General features: G+C 46.7%; 1 protein-coding gene across 1 annotated transcript in view; it reads left to right on the top strand.

The window, feature by feature from the left end:
• Window positions 1–19,041, top strand: part of AATK (apoptosis associated tyrosine kinase) — a 161,892-nt gene extending 142,851 nt beyond the window's left edge. The window contains exons 11-14 of the mRNA XM_082271824.1: window positions 1–1,887; window positions 6,239–6,344; window positions 9,542–9,781; window positions 18,731–19,041. The exon at window positions 1–1,887 is cut by the window's left edge and continues 976 nt beyond it. Coding sequence (XP_082127950.1) covers window positions 1–1,887; window positions 6,239–6,344; window positions 9,542–9,781; window positions 18,731–18,759 — 2,262 coding nt within the window. The 3' untranslated portion in view covers window positions 18,760–19,041. The remainder of the gene's footprint in view (window positions 1,888–6,238; window positions 6,345–9,541; window positions 9,782–18,730) is intronic.
• Window positions 19,042–20,869: the final 1,828 nt, after the last annotated feature.

Below are 20,869 nucleotides of genomic sequence, written 5' to 3'. Positions count from 1 at the left end.
TCAAAGACATCTTGTCCTGTTGCATTCTCTCCACACTGGGCTTCCAATATCTCCTCAAATAATAACGTCTCCAGTGAACCACAACAGGCGCCTGGCATTTGGTTAAATCCGCGCTCAGAGGACTCACAGGATGGTGAGACTGAACCATATGGTCCTGAATCGTGGCAGATTGCGGAGTCTGGGGAGGGGGACAATGTCATTTCTTCATCAACAGTGGAGGATCAGTTTTACGATGCTGAGGAGTTTGCAATGCAGGAGTGTTCGGTCAAGGTGGAAACGGTTTCCGACAACTCACACCTCCAGTTCTCTTCTCCTATGTCAGAAGCATCTGATATTAAATCCTCGACATTGCAATCAGATGAAATCTGCCATCCTCTAGCATCCCCAGACAGTGAGGAAGTGACCCCTGAACAAGAAATGGATCCTCTCGGAGTTTGTTTTATAGTACCTTCTGAGCCTCCTACCCAATTTGAACCCACGCACGACCTTCACATAACAGAGGAGGACATATCTGTCGCTGGATCTCAAGGGGCTTCCCTGCAAAGCTTATCAGATGAACACTATAATCTTTCCCTTAGCACAGATAAAGAAAGCCCTGAGAGACTGTTTTCCAAAGACTTTTACCAAACTCCCAGTGACAGTGATGATGAAGACACCATGGAGCTGACTTCAGGGGTCTTCACAGACCTATCTAGTGAGAGAGGAGACACAGCCCCATCTTTCAGATCCCTACAGAAACAGGTAGGGACCCCAGATTCACTGGACTCCCTGGACATGCCATCGACTGCTAGCTCTTGCGATGCCTTCAGCCTTGGAACCTATGCACCTTCTGCTCAGCATAAAGCACTGGATAGTGGTTATGACACAGAAAATTATGAGTCTCCAGAATTTGTGTTAAAAGAACCACAAGAGAGCCGGGAGACTGAAGGTTATTATCAGCTAAGCCAACCTCAAGAACAGAGCCTGGAACCTGGAGATATGCCAATGTCCCGCTCGGTCAGCAGTGACTTACAAGGTCTGGATGCCAAGAACCCTTACAGAGACTCTGCATATTTCTCAGACTATGACTCTTTTAATCGGGAGGAAGAGGAGGAAGGAGACCGAGGTGAAGAAAGGGAACAGGAAGGAGCCACAAAGACTTCTCACTGTGTTGATCTAAACATTGAACCCACAGCACCTAACCTATTAGAAAGCACTGAGAACCTAAATGATGACCAAGGACAATGCCTAGCCACTGTAGAGACTGATAAACCTTCTTCGCCCCTGCCTTCATTACCTGCAGAGTCCCTGCTACAGCTCCCTCTCATCATAAGAGAAGAGTCAGTAGATGAGGGCTTGGGCTTAGAATGTTCTAAAGACTCTTCTCTTGATAAGCAACCTAACACAAGTTCCACCATCAAGTCGTCCTCACACAGAACCTTTACCCTGTCCCCTGTCCAGCTTTGTCTCACCAAAGCATGCACTGTAAAGCAGGGCTCAGCGGGAAGCATCACTTTGACCACTGGACTTCAGCCGGAAGAGAAGACGACTTCCAACAGGGAATCATTGGGGGCATGCCACTTGTCCAAATGCCTCTCGCCTCCTCTTATCCGAAAGGAGGGCAGAGTGGGCGATTCCACTGATGATGATGAAGAGGATGAAGAAAGTGAGGACAGTGATGAATCCGACGAGGAACTCCGATGTTACAACATTCAGGAGCACAGCGAAGAGAGCGAAGAGGAACATCCTGCCATCCCCATTGTTATCACTGATACCGCCAGCGCTAGTCACTTGCGAAGCCTTCTAAAGACACCCAACTTCATGCCCCAGACTGCCTCAGAGGATTCCGATAGGAAGAAGAAGGCTGTATCTTTCTACGATGATGTTACTGTCTATCTATTTGATCAGGTATGTGGGTGTGGAAGTGCAGATTATTATTTAATAAATGATGAAGTCCAGGTTAGCCCAGTTGAGTGTCGACATTGCCATGCTACCCAACAAGCCTAGACATGCCCCATAGGTGCTCCGCTGTAGCCTAGCTTCTTTTTTGCAATATTTTTTTATTGTTTTATCAAAATAAGAATGTAAAAACTTTTGCTGGGATCAAACAATAAAATAAGATACAAGTAACAAATCAGGCCTAAATTCCCAGTCTATAGGCAATATGTTGGTGTAGAGCAAAGTCCAGACGTGTCCTGTGGTCTAAGAAAGCCTGTGTGCGGTCATTACCCAAAACCTACAGGTTCATCTTGGTGAACAAAAAAGTTAATCCCAACAAGAAGAGGTGATCCCGACCTTTATGTTCAGGGTGCCGCCTGGCAAGGGTCATTTCATACAGCAGATTGGTTGTTGGATTGATGAGAACTGCACAGTCCTTTCCATGTGACATAGATTCTGCATAAAACAGAATTGAATAAATAGTGTTTTGAGAGCCCCAGCAGACTAGCTATGTCTTTTTTTCTTTTTCCACATCAGGGGTATCCAAACTTTCCAAACAAAGGGCCAGTTCACTATCCTTCAGACATTAGGGGGGCTGGACTGCTTGTGAAAGTAAGCAAAGCCCCATATCTGGGGTCAGTGGAAGGATAGTGCCCCATATCTGGTGTCAGTGGAAGGATAGTGCCCCATATCTGGTGTCAGTGGGAGGAATAGTGTCCCATCATTGGTGTCAGTGGAAGAAATAGTGTCCCATCATTGGTGTCAGTGAGAGGAATAGTGTCCCATCATTGGTGTCAGTGAGAGGAATAGTGTCCCATCATTGGTGTCAGTGAGAAGAATAGTGTCCCATCATTGGTGTCAGTGAGAAGAATAGTGTCCCATCATTGGTGTCAGTGAGAAGAATAGTGTCCCATCATTGGCGTCAGTGAGAAGAATAGTATCACATCATTAGTGTCATTGGGAGGAATACGTGTCCCACCATTGGTGTCAGTGGGATGAATATTGTCCCTTCATTGATGTCAGTGGGAGGAATGGTGCCCCCTCATTGGTGTCAGTGGGAGGGATAGCGCCCCATCGTTGGTGTGATTGTGGGTAACAGTGCCCATTATTGGTGACATTGGGAGGACTTGTGCCCCATTGTTGGTGTCATTGAGGGGAATTTTGCCCCTTCATTGGTGTCAGCAGGATTATTAGTGTTCCAAGGGCCCCAGATAAAAGCGAACAATGGGCCGCATCTGGCCCCTGAGCCACAGTTTGGAGACCACTGTTCTACACTGTAACTGCTGTGATGGCCAAACAAGACCCCTGCCACACCATATTGGCCAGCACATTTGATTTTTTTCATTTTCATGGCTAAAGTGGAAATACCATTTTAAAATAGTGGGTGATGTATAATGGGTCCACAGGTAGTAATCAGTTTTTTTATTTGTTATGAGCATGGATGAACAAATATGGTGTGTTCACCATAAAGCACACATTTCAGGTTATGTTAAAAAAAGGTTAAGGTTAGGTTAAAAAAGAAAAGTAATTTCTCTTTAGTTCATCAACGGACACAGCGCTCCATAATTCATAACTACTAGGTTATATGGATCAGAAGTTGGTCTTAAGTACCATCAAAGGCCAGGTGTCTGCCTTGGCAATCTTTTTTCAGCGACCCCTAGCCAAGCACTCTTTAGTTTCTACCTTCATTTAGGGGGTTTCGACATGTGTCTCTACCTGTATGGTCTCTTTTCCTGCCATGGGATTTAAATTTAGTGCTTTCAGTTCTCCACAAACCTCCATTGGAGAATTTTCGTGAGATTCCCTTGTCTACATTATCCCAGAAGGTGACATTCTTGGTGGCCATTACCTCGGCTCGCAGGGTATCGGAATTGGCGGCATTATCCTGTCGCAGTCCCTATTTGGTGGTCCATAGGGATAAAGTGGTTCTTCGTCCCTGTCCATCATTACTTCTCAAAGTTGTCTCTGACTTCCATTTGAGTGAGGACATTGCGTTGCCTTCCTTGTGTCCCAAGCCGGCTCATCCCAAGGAGTTTGCTTTGCATACCTTGGATGTGGTTAGTGCGATTCGGGTGTATCTGCCAGCTACTGAGTCCTTTCGGAGGTCAGACTCGCTTTTTGTGGTTAGGGACGGATCAAGAAAAGGGTTGGCCGCTTCTTCGGCTACCATCTCCAGATGGATCAGACAGAGGGTGACTCAGGCCTATTCCATTAAAGGTCAGGTTTCACCTTTCCCTCTCATGGCGCATTCTACTGGGGCACTGAGTGCTTCTTGGGCCTTCAGGCATCAATATTGCAAGTTTTCAAGGTGGCCACTTGGTCGTCGGTGCATACCTTCACAAAATGTTATAAGGTAGATACTTTGGCATCTGCGGATGCTTCTTTTGGGCGCAAAGTTTTGCAGGCTGCTGTTTAAGAGGGGCTGTTCCCTCTTGAGGGGTGTATTTCTTTAAAATTTTATTTTTTCAGACGGGGCTCCTATGACCTGGTTAAGGGCTCTTATGTTTAGCATTGGATTATTTTCCCCACTCCTCATTTTCCTTTTGGCACTGCTTTTGGACTTCCCACTAGTTATGATTTATGGAGCGCTGTGTCTGTCGATGAACGAGAAAATGGGATTTTTGTACTTGCTGTAAAATCCATTGCTCTGAGTTCATCGGCGGACACAGCACCCACCCCTCTATGGAGTTCTGATACTTCTAATACTACTTGCTACTAAACTGATTACCTAGAGCAGAGAGGGGGGTTATATACTAAGCTGAGGACGGCCCATGGGCGTAGCCAGGTGGTTTTTGTTCTTTCTAGTCCAACTCCTGGGGCTAGGCAATATAACCCAGTAGTGATGATTTATGGAGTGCTGTGTCTGTCGATGAACTCAGAGAAATGGATTTTACGGTAAGTACAAAAATCCAATTTTTTCATGCGACTTGTTACTATTAGCCGCTTTTGACACTTTATATCTTTTTTTATTGGCCACTAGAGGTAGCAGTCCTTCAGTTTGCATTCAGTTTGCCTCCTGTCTTAAAGCGGAGTTCCAGCCATTTACTCACCTGTCCAACGGTCCAGCGATGCGGCCGCCGGAAGCCTCGATCCTCTCCCTCGGCGCCGCCATCACTGCTGTGGGCACCCGGCTGTTACAGTTTGCGGCTTCACAGCCGGGTACCCACTGCGCATGCGCGAGTCGCGCTGCGCGCCGTGATTGGCCGGCAATCTTCTGGGACCTCTGACGTGTCCCAGAAGATTGCAGGGAGGTAGGGGGAGAGGAGAACTTCCGCTCAGGGCGCCGCGGCGCTCCGAGCGGAAGTGGGAGCGGGTACCTGTCAAAACTAGGTACCCGCTCCCCCCCCCCCCCCAAAAAATGACATGCCAAATGTGGCATGTCGGGGGGTCAGGACTCCCTAAAGCGGAAGTTTCACTTTTGGGTGGAACTCCGCTTTAAACAACTGGTGAGATAAGAGGTCAACCATTTTTTTTCCAGAAGCGCATTCGCGAGGTCAGGTACTGATCTGGACGAGAAGGCCTGGCTCACAGTCTCCTCTCCAACTCCTCCCAAAGATGTTCTATGGGGTTAAGGCCAGTCAAGTTCCTCCACCCCAAACTCGCTCATCCATGTCTTTATGGACCTTGCTTTGTGCACTGGTGCGCAGTCATGTTGGAACAGGAAGGAGCCGTCCCCAAACTCTTCCCACTAAGTTGGGAACATTAAATTTTCCAAAATGATTTGGTGTGCTGATGCCTTAAGAATTCCCTTCACTGAAACTAAGGGGCCAAGCCCAACCCCTGAAAAACAACCCCACTATAATCCCCCCTCCACCAAATGTTTGGACCAGTGCACAAAGCAAGGTCCATAAAGACATGGATGAGCGAGTTTGGGATGAAGGAACTTGACTGGCCTGCACAGAGTCCTGACCTCAACCCGACAGAACACCTTTGGGGGGAAATAGAGTGGAGACTGCGAGCAATGCCCTCCTGGAAGAATGGTCAAGCATTCCCATAGACACACTCCTAAACCTTGTGGACAGCCTTCCCGGAAGAGTTGAAGCTGTTATAGCTGTAAAGGGTGGGCCAACTCAATATTGAACCCTACAGTCTAAGACTGGGATGGCATTAAAGTTTCTAAAGGCAGGCATCCCAATACGTTTGGTAATGTAGTGTATGTAATGGCCCCAGTCACACTATGGCCGCAGTCATTCAGTACTGGACCAGCAGGGGGGGTGCCCGCTTTCTTGATGAAAGTGGAAAGTCCCTTTAAATGGTGATATTATATGTATTACATTGCAACAGAAGCCTTTTTTCAGATTTGTCTTTTTGTGGGTTTTAGGAGAGTCCAACACTGGATGGGGCAGATCAGGAGTTCCCAGAACTGCCAACTGTGCTGCAGGAGGTCCAGCAGATAACCTATAAGGAGCCCTCCAACCACCTCTTAGGTAAAGCATGGAAAATGCTGGCCTTTTAACCTGAACTCCAGGCAAACTGCTAAATACCCGAATAAAACGCATAAAGGGGAATTGTTTTAGTTGCCAACAAAATTTCTATTCATGCCCATTCATCCTTGAGATTTACACAGCTCTGTCTCACAGCACAGAGCACAGCCCTATCCAACAGGGGAGGAGACCTGATTTTTCTCTGCTGCAGTTCAGTAACACTTACAGGTCTTGTCCCTCCTCCAGCTTTTGACTGGACCCTCCCCCAACTTTTGACTGGACAATCAAAGGAGAAGCAGCAAACAGATGAGCTTGTCTCTCTGTCACCCTGCTCTCCCCTCCTATCAGCATGTTCATTGTTAGCACATGAGAACTGTAGCACACCTGATTAACCTTATGCTGCTCCTCTTCTACATGTACCGATTATAGAGCTGCATTACTTTGTATCCTTCATATCTGCCTGGAGTTCAGCTTTAAATGTGATTAATTTGTCCTGGAAAGTCCTTATGGAAGGTGGAATGTCCAGGGACAGCCAGTCTATGGCTGACTTAATGTTTTTATGGTGAATGGTATTTATCTTTTTTAAGTGCCCATTCACACTACCGCAACTTGTCAGGTGACTGGTCAGCCTGACAAGTCGCGGTCCATGCACTGCTACGGGAACCGTTCTAATAGGAGAGACTCAAGTCGCTCCAACTTAGAAAATAGTTCCTGTACTACTTCGGGGCGACATCAGAGCGACTTGCATTGACATTCATTATTTGAAATCTGTGCAAGTCGCGCCGAAGTCGCGGTGTACGCGACTTGACAGGTTTCCCCCGAAGTCGTGCCGCGGTAGTGTGAACCGGCACTTAAAGCTGATAAATGATTTTATTTTGAACCCTTATTGTATAAATAAACAATGCAGGGTTCTTCCATGATTTAATGTGTGGATTGGGCTAGAAAGCCTAGCACTAGTACTTCGTGTCCAGGCAGATCCTGCCTAATAAATATCTACATTGCAATGTCTTTTTCTGGTGAGGAGGAGGGGAGAAGTGCATCTCCGCCAAGACATTCAGCTGTGCGTGTAACCTTATCTTCACAGCTGTAAAATGGCTTTCTGAAGCTTTTAATTACCAGACTCACACTTGTCACATGCCAGCTGCAAATTATAATAATTCATATTTACATAAATAAATATGCTGGGATGATATATGAAAAGGCACTGTGTGAGGATAGAAATAAAGGAGCTACAAAAACTTTTATGAAGGTGCAGGTATTGGGATAGAAAGCCTAGCACTAGCTCTGCACTTCTTGGTGAATCCTGCACAGTGAAAATCTACACTTACTGTCTCTGCCTGCTGAGGAGGGGGGAGGTGTGCCTGCAGGCTTTATCTGCCCATCACGCTTATCCTTGCCTATTTTTACCACAATGCCAGTAATGAACTAGGAGGTGGGCTAGAAAGCCTATCCCAAACTCTGCAGTTCTTCATGAATCCTGTGCAATGAAAATCTACACTGTACAGTCTCTGCCTGCTGAGGAGGGGGAGGCGTGCCTGCAGGCTTCATACCCTTATCCTGCCTACTTTGACCACAATGTCCATAATGAACTAGGTGGTGGGCTAGAAAGCCTAGCACTAGCTCTGCAATTCTTGGTGGATCCTGTACAGTGAAAAACTACAATGTACTGTCTCTGCCTGCTAAGAAGGGGGGAGGCGTGCCTGCAGGCTTCATCTGCCCATCACGCTTATTGTTGCCTATTTTGACCACAATGTGAGTAATGAGTTAGGTATTGGGAAAGAAAGCCTAGCACTAGTTCTGCACTTCTTGGTGAATCCTGTACAGTGAAAATCTACACTGTACTGTCTCTGCCTGCTGAGGTGGGGGAGGCGTGCCTGCAGGCTTCATCCACCCATTACCCTTATCCTTGCCTACTTTGACCACAATGCCGTAATGAACTAGGTGATGGGCTAGAAAGCCTAGCACTACCTATGCACTTCTTGGTGGATCCTGTACAGTCAAAATCTACACTGTACTGTCTCTGCCTGTTGAGGAGGAAGGGGGAAATGCCTGCAGGCTTCACCCACCCACCACGCTTATTGTTGCCTATTTTGACCACAGTGTGAGTAATGAGTTAGGTATTGGGAAAGAAAGCCTAGCACTAGTTCTGCACTTCTTGGTGAATCCTGTACAGTGAAAATCTTCACTGTACTGTCTCTGCCTGCTGAGGAGCAGGGAGGCGTGCCTGCAGGCTTTATCTGCCCATCACGCTTATCCTTGCTTATTTTGACCACAATGCCAGTAATGAACTAGGGGGTGGGCTAGAAAGCCTATCACTAGCTCTGCAGTTCTTGATGAATCCTGTACAGTGAAAATATACACTGTACTGTATCTGCCTGCTGAGGAGGGGGAGGCGTGCCTGCAGGCTTCATCCACCCATTACCCTCATCCTTGCCTACTTTGACCACAATGCTCGCAATGAACTAGGTGGTGGGCTAGAAAGCCTAGCACTAGCTATGCACTTCTTGGTGGATCCTGTGCAGTGAAAATCTACAGTATATTGTCTCTGCCTGCTAAGGAGGGGGAGGCGTGCCTGCAGGCTTCATCCACCCATTACCCTTATCCTGCCTACTTTGACCACAATGTCCGTAATGAACTAGGTGGTAGGCTAGAAAGCCTAGTACTAGCTCTGCAATTCTTGGTGGATCCTGTACAGTGAAAATCTATGCTGTACTGTCTCTTCCTGTTGAGGAGGAAGAGGGAAATTGCCTATTTTGACCACAATGTGAATAATGAACTAGGTGATGGGCTAGAAAGCCTAGCACTAGCTAAGCGCTTCTTGGCGGATCCTGTACAGTGAAAATCTACACTGTACTGTCTCTGCCTGTTGAGGAGAAAGGGGAAAATGCCTGCAGGCTTCACCCACCCACCACGCTTATCGTTGCCTATTTTGTCCACAATGTGAATAATGAACTAGGTGATGGGCTAGAAAGCCTAGCACTAGTTAAGCGCTTCTTGGCGGATCTTGTACAGTGAAAATCTACACTGTGCTTGGTGAGGAGGAGGCACCTTCAGGTTTCATCTGCTCATCACCCTTATCCTTGCCTACCACAATGTGAGCACTAAGTGAGGGGTTATAGTCTTATCGCTCTTTCTCATATACATATCATCACCTGTTTTGCTGCAGATCACAAGCTCACTATATTTTTTTTCCCTGCCAGATGGCGGCCGCTTTGGATGGGATGGCGATTTGTCTGTTAAACCTGTGAAAAGTTCCTTTATCACCTCACTTTCACCAGCGATGTTGAACAAGGAAGTGAACAATACTCCTGAGCCCGTACCGCTGCCCGTCCAGAAGCCGCCGATGCCCGTTCAACTTTCTCGGTTCAGCGTGTCTCCAACTGCCGTGTCCCGGTTCTCCATAACGCAGGTGGCGGATAATGCCGCGGGGCCACTGGAAGGTGAGAGACTACTTTACATCATCTGGGGTTCTTATCGAAGATTATGAATTGTACTGAGAGTGCAGGTGGAGGTGCTGGATGACCCTCTTTGACCTTCTCCTGGAGGCTCCAGCAGCTCCTTCTTTCTGGAGGCTCCAGCAGCTCCTGCTTTCCAAGTCATTGTATATCCTTCTAGTTAGCCAGATACTATGATATTGGAAGCGTTGTGGGTTCATATATGATACTAAGGGATGGACATGTGCAGATTCCACTCTGGTACATAGGAGCCCATTAATAGTAGATGTGATTTGGGTGGGAGCTGGGAGGCATTTTTAATGATGCCTTAACTGCTTTCTCCCAGATTTCCTTCACTAAAACACATAATGACTCTTCTTTCCTCCGGACACCATTTAGACTTGAAGTGAACAGATGTCTTCTGTCTGACCACAGCAGAAAATTACGGACCATGAGAGAGTCCAGGTATTGCAAATGCTACTCTTACCCACTTGCATCTATCTGCCTACACTATATAGCCCGAAGTTTCTGGATACCTGACAATCCCACCCAGTGGTGTATTTTGGTTTTGTGCTGCCCTAGGCAAAACTAAAATTGGGCGCCCCCCCCCCCCCCTCCTTTGTAAATTTGCCCACTCCTTTTTTAACGGATGTGACTCCTTCCAAAATTGAAGGACTACAAGTCCCAGTATGAACCCCTGAGATCTCACAAGGGGGGGGGGGGGGGTGAGAGGGGGTGTGTGAGGGTGAGAGGGGGTGTGTGAGGGAGAGAGGGGGTGGGTGTGTGAGGGAGAGAGGGGGGTGGGTGAGGGAGGGAGAGAGGGGGGGGTGAGGGAGGGAGAGAGAGGGGGGGTGAGAGGGGGTGAGGGAGGGAGAGAGAGGGGGGGATGAGAGGGGGTGAGGGAGAGAGAGAGGGGGATGAGAGGGGGTGAGGGAGAGAGAGAGGGGGATGAAAGAAAGGGGGGTGAGAGAGAGAGGGGAGGATGAGTAGGAGGGGGGGATCAAAGAGAGAGAGGGAGGGATGAGAGAGGGGGGGGGAGAGAGAGGGGGGATGAGAGAGGGGGATGAGGGAGGAGGATGAGAGAGAGAGGGGGGGGTTGTTGGCCTAGGCCAAAATACAGCACTGATCCCACCTATAGGAGTTTACCATCCCATTATAAAACCATGGACAGGATATGGAGTTGAACCTCCTTTATGGTTATATCTTCCTCTGCTCTTCAGGGAAGCCTTTTAATGAGATTTTGGAAGGTGTCTGTGGGAGTTTGTGGCTATTTGTGGGGTCAGGTGCTAATGCTGGGTAAGAAGACCTGGTTCTTGCATCGACCTCACGTTGGGCAGCAAAAAAAAAAACCACCACGCTCACTATTGCAGTTCCAATAGTGAGCCAGCTGTTTAGTAAGGTTGAGGTCAGGGCTCTGTGCAGGATACTCAAGTTCCTCCACACCAAACTGGTTAACCCATGTCTTTATGGAGCTGGCTTTGTACATGGGGGGGTGGGCACAATCATGCTGGAACAGAAAAGGGTCTTCACCAAGCTGTTACCACAAGGTTGGAAGAGCACAATAGTCTACAATGTCTTTGTATGATGGAGTATTAACAGTATTCCTCAGGTACAGATGTTGGGTGAGAAGACCGGGCTCTTTTCTTACTCATCCTGAAGGTGTTCAGTACGGTTGAGGTCAGGGCTCTGTGCAGGACACTCAAGTTCCTCCATGATCTCAAGGCCAACGGAAACCTTGGGGATGAGAAGTCTTCATCCCAATGGTGTTCTGTAGGGTTAAGGGCAGGTACTAATGTTGGATGAGAAGACATCATACAAATGCCTTTCAAAAGCAGAGTTATGGTCAAGGGACTCTCAAGTTCCTCCAGACATCACACCTATAGGAGCTTGGTGGACACCATATTCCAAAACCATGGCCATTAATATGGAGTTGCCCTTCTTTGTAGTTTTAACATTCCTCCACTCTTCTTGGAAGACTTTCCAAAAGATATATACTGTGGGAAATTGTGTCCATTTGTGAGGTCAGGTACTGGTGTTGGATAAGAAGACCTGGCTCACCATTGGTGTTCCAATTCATCCCAAAGGTTATTAGTAGGGTTGAGGATAGGGCTTTGTGCCGGACACTCGAGTTCCTCCACACCAAACTGGTCGCACCATGTCTTTATGGAGCTGGCTTTGTACACAGAAAAGGGGCTTCACCAAACTGTTACCACAAGGTTGGGAGAGAACAATTGTCTACAATGTCTTTGTATGATGGAGTATTAACAGTATTCCTCAGGTACAGATGGGTGAGAAGACCTGGCTCATGTGTTCTTACTCATCCCGAAGGTGTTCAGTACGGTTGAGGTCAGGGCTCTGTGCAGGACACTCAAGCTCCTCCATGATCTCAAGGCCAATGGAAACCTTTGGGATGAGAAGTCTTCGTCCCAATGGTGTTCTGTAGGGTTAAGGGCAGGTACTAATGTTGGATGAGAAGACATCATACGAAATTCCTTTCAAAAGCAGAGTTATGGTCAAGGGACTCTCAACTTCCTCCAGACATCACACCTATAGGAGCTTGGTGGACACCATATTCCAAAACCATGGCCATTAATATGGAGTTGCCCCTCTTTGTAGTTTTAACATTCCTCCACTCTTCTTGGAAGACTTTCCAAAAGATATATACTGTGGGAAATTGTGTCCATTTGTGAGGTCAGGAACTGATGTTGGATACCTGGCTCACCATTGGTGTTCCAATTCATCCCAAAGGTTATTAGTAGGGATGAGGTCAGGGCTTTGTGCCGGACACTGGAGTTCCTCCACACCAAACTGGTCACACCATGTCTTTATGGAGACATGTACACAGGGTTTCCCTCATGGGGGGAACAGAAAAGGGTCTTCACCATCACCATACTGTTACCACAATGTTGGAGGAGAACAATTGTCTACAATGTCTTTGTATGATGGAGGATTACGAGGACCTTTCACTGGAGAACCCTGAGCTCCATCATTTGGAGGGGGGTCCATGTAGTTTAGGCCACATTTTGTATTTGTATATAAATGATTGGTTATCTGATTGATTATATCGTGTATCACATGTGTAAAGTAAACCAGAAATGCATTTATTTAGTGGTGAGATGGTTGGGGTAAAAACAAGGGCATTACATATTTTATCTATGATATATGCATTAAATTGGTATTAAACCCAAACCAATCCTTAGATGTGATGGCTGCATTTTATTTCTTTTTTAGTCTTTCTTTGCCCTAATTTCCACCTGGTGATCTGCCCAGTAGGTCTGTTGTTTTTCAACAGAACAAGCTGTCCTGCAGAGGTATCAGTTAGAGGGATGAGACAAACCATTTACCACTGACAGTGGTGCTCACAATGATCAGATTTTATTTATTGATGTAAAACCTTTATCCCAAAAGGAACAAAACTGTTTCTGTAACTGATTATAAAGTGTGAGCTGGAGTTTGGCTTCAGTTTGTTAGTATATCTAAATCTGCTAGTTCAAATAACACTCCCCTTCTCCCAGACTGCCAATACTGCTGTCCAAAGGTGTCTCTGTTGCTCCTTCATCCAGAGTGGGAGCACTCTAGTATAGGAGGTGTCTCATCAGCAGTGGTGGCTGGTGCTCCATGGGCCCCTTGGCGGCAGACGGACCCCACCATATCTATTCCCCCCCCGACCACACCAGCCCGCACACCGGTTGCCGGCTCACTCACCCCTGGACATGTGGCAGCTTCCCCCTCGCTCGGTCTCCTTTGTCTCCTCGGCCAATGGCATGGCTTCTCCTTTCGGCCAATCGGGAAATGGGTCCCCGGACCCGCTTCCTGATTGGCCAGGAGAAGAATCCGTGTGACAATAGTGAATATTCATTCGCTATTGTCACACAACTGGGTGGGCACTGTGCCCCGATCCCACCCTTTTTCTGAAGCCTATTAGAGCCTCTGGCTCTATTCACGTGCTTAACCACTTAAGCCCCGGAAGATTTTACCCCTTCCCTGACCAGGGGATATTTTGCGATTCGGCACTGCGTGATTTTAATGGACAATTGCGCGGTCGTGCGACGCTATACCCAAATGAAATTGACGTCCTTATTTTCCCCACGAACAGAGCTTTCTTTTGGTGGTATTTGATCACCTGTGCGATTTTTTGATCATGCGCTATAAACAAAAAAAGAGCGACAATTTTGCAAAAATAACAATATTTTTCAAATTTTTTTTACATGATATTATCCCCAAAAAATGTAAAAATCAAAATTTTTTAACATTTTAGGCCAATTTGTTTTCTGCTACATATGTTTGGTAAAAAAAATCGCAATAAGCGTATTTTGATTGGTTTGCGCAAAAGTTATTGCGTTTACTAACTAAGGGAAAGATTTTTGTCTTTTTTTTTTTTTTGAGTAATGGCGGCGATCTGCGTTTTTTTTTTTTTGCTGGACTGCGACATTGCGGCGGACAAATCGGACCCTTGACTGACATTTTTGACACTTTTGGGGGTACCAGTGACATTACTACAGTAATTAGTGCTATATATATGCACTGTTACTGTAAAAATTACACTGACAGGGAAGGGGTTAACTTTATTGGAGAAGGAAGGGGTTATATGTGTCCCTAGGGGGCGTGCTTCTAACTGTAAAGGGGCGGGGCTTTTCATGTAACATCGTATGATCTCTGCTGTTACACAGGGGAGAATGACAGGCGGCTTTGTTTACATTAGCCGCCTGCCTTTATCCCTCTCCACCCGACGATCGCGAGTGAGGTCACACGCGTGGGGATCCCAGCTCGCAGGTGAGTGACGTACCGGTACGTCACTTTGCCTGCACGGGGCTGACCGCCGCAGTATATATACTTGCGGCGGTCGCCAAGTGGTTAAAAAAAAAAACTCCATTGGAATCCATGCGTCCGGCGCCTTGCATGTAGATTAGGGGAGCCGGACGCATGGATAGGGATGGGCCACCCCTGCTTATCGGCCAGATCACCAGGTGAAAACAGAGGAGGGGAAAAAAGCCTAAGAAAGGAAAACTAAGGCAACCGCCACATCTAATGATTGGTAAGCTGCAGTATATTCTGATTGCCAAGCAAAGCTGGTGGAACAGTTTTAGGTGGAGTTGCCCTTTAGGAATTTCCTGTTTTCCATGTGAGAGCATAAACAATCGGAGAGTCCTTCAGCCCCGAAGTCAGACAGAAATGTGTTTGTTTGCTATGAGGAAGTGAGAGGAGACTCAGACGGGGCGCGGCTGCCTTTGTGGTTTTTTACGTTTGTAGAAAACAGACTTCGCCAGCAACTCGGGCGGAGTGTATGCATCATGGCGGGACGGGGGGAGTGCGCCACCGACACGCGTCACAGCCTCACACGGCTGCTTTCCAAACATCCATTCCATGGAAAAGACACATCAGACACATTACACGGCATGGGCAGCTTTATTATTATTCTCTGCAGCATTGGATCTGGCCGTGGATCCCCCATGCTGTGCAGGAATCGGTGTAAACCCCCAAATCCTGCATTTCTTGCAACACCTTTACATCTGTCCACAGAGCATGCATTTTATTATTAGATTAATTTTATTATTCTATCACATGTGCGGCAGCAACCACCCTGCAAGTCCAGAAGCTTTAAAAAGCCAAAAAAATTAAAAATCCAAAATTTGAAAAAAAATGTAATATATTATATAAATATTATTTTATTATTTTAAAATTAATATGATATAAAATGTAATATTTTAGTAATTTATTTAATAGAATAATAAAATTAAACTAATTTACCTATCACATGTGCGGCAGCAACCACCCTGCAAGTCCAGAAGCTTTAAAAAGCAAAAAAAATTAAAAATCCAAAATTTGAAAAAAAATGTAATATATTATCTTATATAAATATTATTTTATTATTTTAAATTTTAAAATTAATATGATATAAAATGTAATATTTTAGTAATTTATTTAATAGAATAATAAAATTAAACTAATTTACCTATCACATGTGTGGCAGCAACCACCCTGCAAGTCCAGAAGCTTTAAAAAGCAAAAAAAATTAAAAATCCAAAATTTGAAAAAAAATGTAATATATTATCTTATATAAATATTATTTTATTATTTTAAATTTTAAAATTAATATGATATAAAATGTAATATTTTAGTAATTTATTTAATAGAATAATAAAATTAAACTAATTTACCTATCACATGTGTGGCAGCAACCACCCTGCAAGTCCAGAAGCTTTAAAAAGCAAAAAAAATTAAAAATCCAAAATTTGAAAAAAAATGTAATATATTATCTTATATAAATATTATTTTATTATTTTAAATTTTAAAATTAATATGATATAAAATGTAATATTTTAGTAATTTATTTAATAGAATAATAAAATTAAACTAATTTACCTATCACATGTGCGGCAGCAACCACCCTGCAAGTCCAGAAGCTTTAAAAAGCAAAAAAAATTAAAAATCCAAAATTTGAAAAAAAAAAATGTAATATATTATATTATATAAATATTATTTTATTATTTTAAATTTTAAAATTAATATGATATAAAATGTAATATTTTAGTAATTTATTTAATAGAATAATAAAATTAAACTAATTTACCTATCACATGTGCGGCAGCAACCACCCTGCAATTACACATACGGCATGGTCCACTGTTGTCAAACCCACCCTGAGAAATGCCGTGCAGCCATCACTGTGTGTATGCAGATAGGAAGCGGCTGCAGGAGGTCAGAAGTGCTGAGATACAACAAAAGGAGATGAAAAAGTGCTGAAAACGGGATTTTATTATTAAAAGAGCGATTGTTTATGACACACAATGTTTTTGCATGCTTAGTGGTTAGCACTTCCTGCCTTGCAGCATTGTGGTCCTTGGTTTGAATTCCAGGCAGCATTGCATGTTCTCCCTGTACTTGCATGGATTTCCTCTGGGTACTCTGGTTTCCTCCCACGCTTCAAAGACATGCTGGTGCTATATAGTCCCTTGACATTGATGTAACACATACAATATATTGTCAAAAGTATTGGGACGCCTGCCTTTACATGCACAATAACTTTAATGGCATCCCAGTCTTAGTCCCTAGGGTTCAATATTGAGTTGGCCCACCCTTTGCAGCTATAACAGCTTCAACTCTTCTGGGAAGGCCGTCCACAAGGTTTAGGAGTGTGTCTATGGGAATGTTTCACCATTCTTCCAGAAGCACATTTGTGAAGTCAAGCCCTGATGTTGGATTAGAAGGCCTGGCTTGCAGTCTGCGCTCTAAAGCTTCTTTCACACGGTCCGCCTCCGCAGGCGGATCCGTGTTGCTCAGCGGGGATCGATCCGCGATCCCCGCTGAGCCGGGCGGATGACAGCTCCGTCTCCGCTTGCAGAGCGGAGAGGGAGGTGTCTCAGCACCCACTGCCCTCTATGGGGGATCGGAGAAGAGCGGACCGCTTGTCCGCTCTCATCAGATCCGCTCCGCTCCGATTACTGAACGGATGGAAAAATAGGGTTTCCATCCGTCCAGATTTCAGCACAGGATCGGATGCGGATGGCAGCGGGTGTCAGCGGAGGTGACCTCCGCTGACACCCGCTGCCCCATAGAGCTGCATGGAGGATCCGATCCGCCTAAAAAACTGACAGGCGGATCTGATCGGACCGCCCGTGTGAAAGAGCCCTAATTCATCCCAAAGATGTTCTGTTGGGTTGAGGTCATAACTCTGTGCAGCCCAGTCAAGTTCCTCCACCCCAAACTTGCTCATCCATGTCTTTATGGACCTTGCTTTGTGCACTGGTCCAAATCATTTGGTGGAGGGGAGATTATGGTGGGGGGTTGTTTTTCAGGGTTGGGCTTGGCCCCTTAGTTCCAGTGAAGATAACACTTAAGGCAGGGGTGTCCAAACTATGACCCTCCAGCTGTTCAGGAACTCAAATTCAAATCATGCTTAGTTATGTCCGTGAATGTCAGAGATTTAGAATGCCTCATGGGATGTGTAGTTCCACAACAGCTGGAGGGCCGTAATTTGGACACCCCTGACTTAAGGCGTCGGCATACCAAGACATTTTGGACAATTTCATGCTCCCAACTTTGTGGGAACAGTTTGGGGACGGCCCCTTCCTGTTCCAACATGACTGCCCACCAGTGCACAAATCAAGGTCCATAAAGACATGGATGAGCGAGTTCGGGGTGGAGGAACTTGACTGGGAGGGGCCACCCCCAAACTGTTCCCACAAAGTTGGGAGCATGAAATTGTCCAAAATCTCTTGCTATGCTGACACCTTAAGAGTTCCCTTCACTGGAACTAAGGGGCCAAACCCAACCCCTGAAAAACAACCCCACACCATAATCCCCCCTCCACCAAATGATTTGGACCAGTGCTCAAAGCAAGGTCCATAAAGACATGGATGAGCAAGTTTGGGGTGGAAGAACTTGACTAGCCTGCACAGAGTCCTGATCTCAACCCGCAAGAACGCCTTTGGGATGAATTGTAGTGGAGACGTGAGCCAGGCCTTCTTATCCAACATAAGTGTCTGACCAGGCCAATCAAGTTCCTCCACCCCAAACTCCACCATGCATGAATGTGCACAAAAAAGTACGATTGGTGGGTTTCCATTAATTTCTATGGGAATCAAAATGTGCCAAAATGCACACATCTGCCCGATTCAAGCTACGAAAAAAGCTCCAGAACGTTTTTGAGCTACAAGCGTTTGGCTTCAGGTGGACTTGGAGTGGAGATGTGAACAGTCTCCATAGAGAATAGTTGATATTTTTCTCCTCCAGCATTTTGGAGCTTCAAGCTACAAAACGCTGAGCTGTGAAAGGGGCCTTAGGCATCCCCTGCAATAGGAATTTCAGTTTTGGTGAGATACTCGCGCTAATATTTGGCTTCCAATCCCAGGAGCAGGAAATGGCTTTTCTGGGGCGTTCCTTTTGGGGTTGTGTGGCTGGAATATATTGATAGGCTGATTGATTAATGAGTTTTGTGTCCCATTTCCCCAACAGATAAAGCGCAGCCCGCAGAGAAGATCTGAAGTTTCCGGAAGGATTTGGGATTTCTCAGGACAGGAGGATGTGTGCTGCAGATCTGGAGGTTATGGAGAACCTTTATACTGTTACTTCTGAGCTGCGGCCCGGAAACCCCGACACGAGCGCTGACCGCCAAGTGTGTGCGCCGGGAGGGACTGACACTGCAGCTTCTGATCCCGTGGACTTTCCTTTCTTTTTTGTGATTTGCACTCGAGAAATCTTTGGACTTGACCTGATGTGTCTACAATTTTGAGTGTTTTCCTATGAGTGTACGTTGGCGTGGGAGGGTCCTATATGCGTACTTTGGTCGTTGGAGGGTCCTATGAGCGTACATTGGTGTAAGAGGGTCCTATGAGCGTTCATTGGCGTGAGTAGGTCCTATAAGCGTACGTTGGCATGGTAGGGTCCTATAAGCGTACATTGGCGTGGGAGTGTCCTATAAGCGTACGTTGGCATGGGAGGGTCCTATGAGCGCACGTTGGCGTGGGAGTGTCCTATAGGCGTACGTTGGCGTGGGAGGGTCCTATAAGCGTACGTTGGCGTGGGAGGGTCCTATAAGCGTACGTTGGCGTGGGAGGGTCCTATAAGCGTACGTTGGCGTGGTAGGGTCCTATGAGCGTCTGTTGGTGTGGGAGGGTCCTATGTATGGATGTATATAGGCACATCTGTAAAATGTATGCGTGTGGTTTCTGAATGGATTAGTTACTCCGTGTATATAGCTAAATATATATATATAAATTTATAAAGGCATTACTCTTAGAACGACAGTTAAAGTGTACCTATCAACAGAGCTGTATTGTGGCCACAGGGCATTATGAAATTGCTCAAGTTTAATTTTTGGGCAGTCTGTTACCTCGTTCTCTCTAGCCATACATCCCCCAATGTCCTATTTTCAGTAACAAGTCGTAGGTCAAGGGCTGCGTGAGGCCTGAACTCCCCATTCGGCAGCTCACATGTGATTGGAGGATCAGGGGGCTGTGTGAGGTCCAGGACTGTGCTCGGCCTGGACCCCTCACTTTGTAGCGCAAACATGATAGGAGGCCAAGGGCTATATGATGCCCTGGGTCCCTCACTCTGCAGCTCACATGTGATGGGAGGCCAAGGGCTAATTGAGGCCCTGGGTCCCTCACTCTGCAGCTCACACGTGATGGGAGGCCAAGGGCTGTATGAGGCCCTTAACCCCCTCACTCTGCAGCTCACTTGTATATCGGAAGGCCCAGGGCTGTGTGAGGCCCTGGACCTCCCACGTGATGAGAGGCCAAGGGCTGTATGAGGCCCTGGATCTCCCATGTGATGAGAGGCCAAGTGCTGTATGAGACCCTGGGCCCCCTCACTCTGCAGCTCACATGTGATAGGAGTCCAAGGGCTGTATGAGGCCCTGGACCTCCCACATGATGAGAGGCCAAGGGCTGTATGAGGCCCTGGGCCCCTCACTCCGCAGCTCACATGGGATGGGAGGCCAAGGGCTGTATGAGGCCCTGGGCCCCTCTTTCCGCAGCTCACATGGGATGGGAGGCCAAGGGCTGTATGAGGCCCTGGACCTCCCACGTGATGAGAGGCCAAGGGCTGTATGAGGCCCTGGGCCCCTCTTTCCGCAGCTCACATGGGATGGGAGGCCAAGGGCTGTATGAGGTTCTGGACCTCCCACGTGATGAGAGGTCAAGGGCTGTATGAGGCCCTGGGCCCATCACTCCGCAGCTCACATGTGATGGGAGGCCAAGGGCTGTATGAGGCCCTGGACTCCCTCACTCTGTAGCTCACTCGTATTGGGAGGCCAAGGGCTGTATGAGGCCCTGAACCCCCCATGTGATGAGAGGCCAAGGGCTGTATGAGGCCCTGGGCCCCTCACGCTGCAGCTCACTTGTATCGAGAGGCCAAGGGCTGTATGAGGCCCTGGACTCCTCATTCTGCTATAGAGATGGGCTCGGGCGTGTTCGAGTTCCCATGTGCCTGATCCCACCAGCAAGCCAACACTACAGTCTGATAATCACAGGCACTGAGACATTTCCTGACCCGTGGGGAAATGTCTCACTGCCTGTGATTAGCGGAGTGCAGTGACGGCTTCCTGGTGAGATCGAGCACGTAGGGACTCTAAAACGCCCGAGCCCATCTCTA

Source organism: Pelophylax lessonae, assembly GCF_965119305.1.
Source record: "Pelophylax lessonae genome assembly, chromosome: 11".
In the NCBI taxonomy this organism is placed as follows: Eukaryota; Metazoa; Chordata; class Amphibia; order Anura; family Ranidae; genus Pelophylax; species Pelophylax lessonae.
Note: the sequence above shows the minus strand (reverse complement) of the source record. Positions and strands in the feature narration are given on the sequence as shown.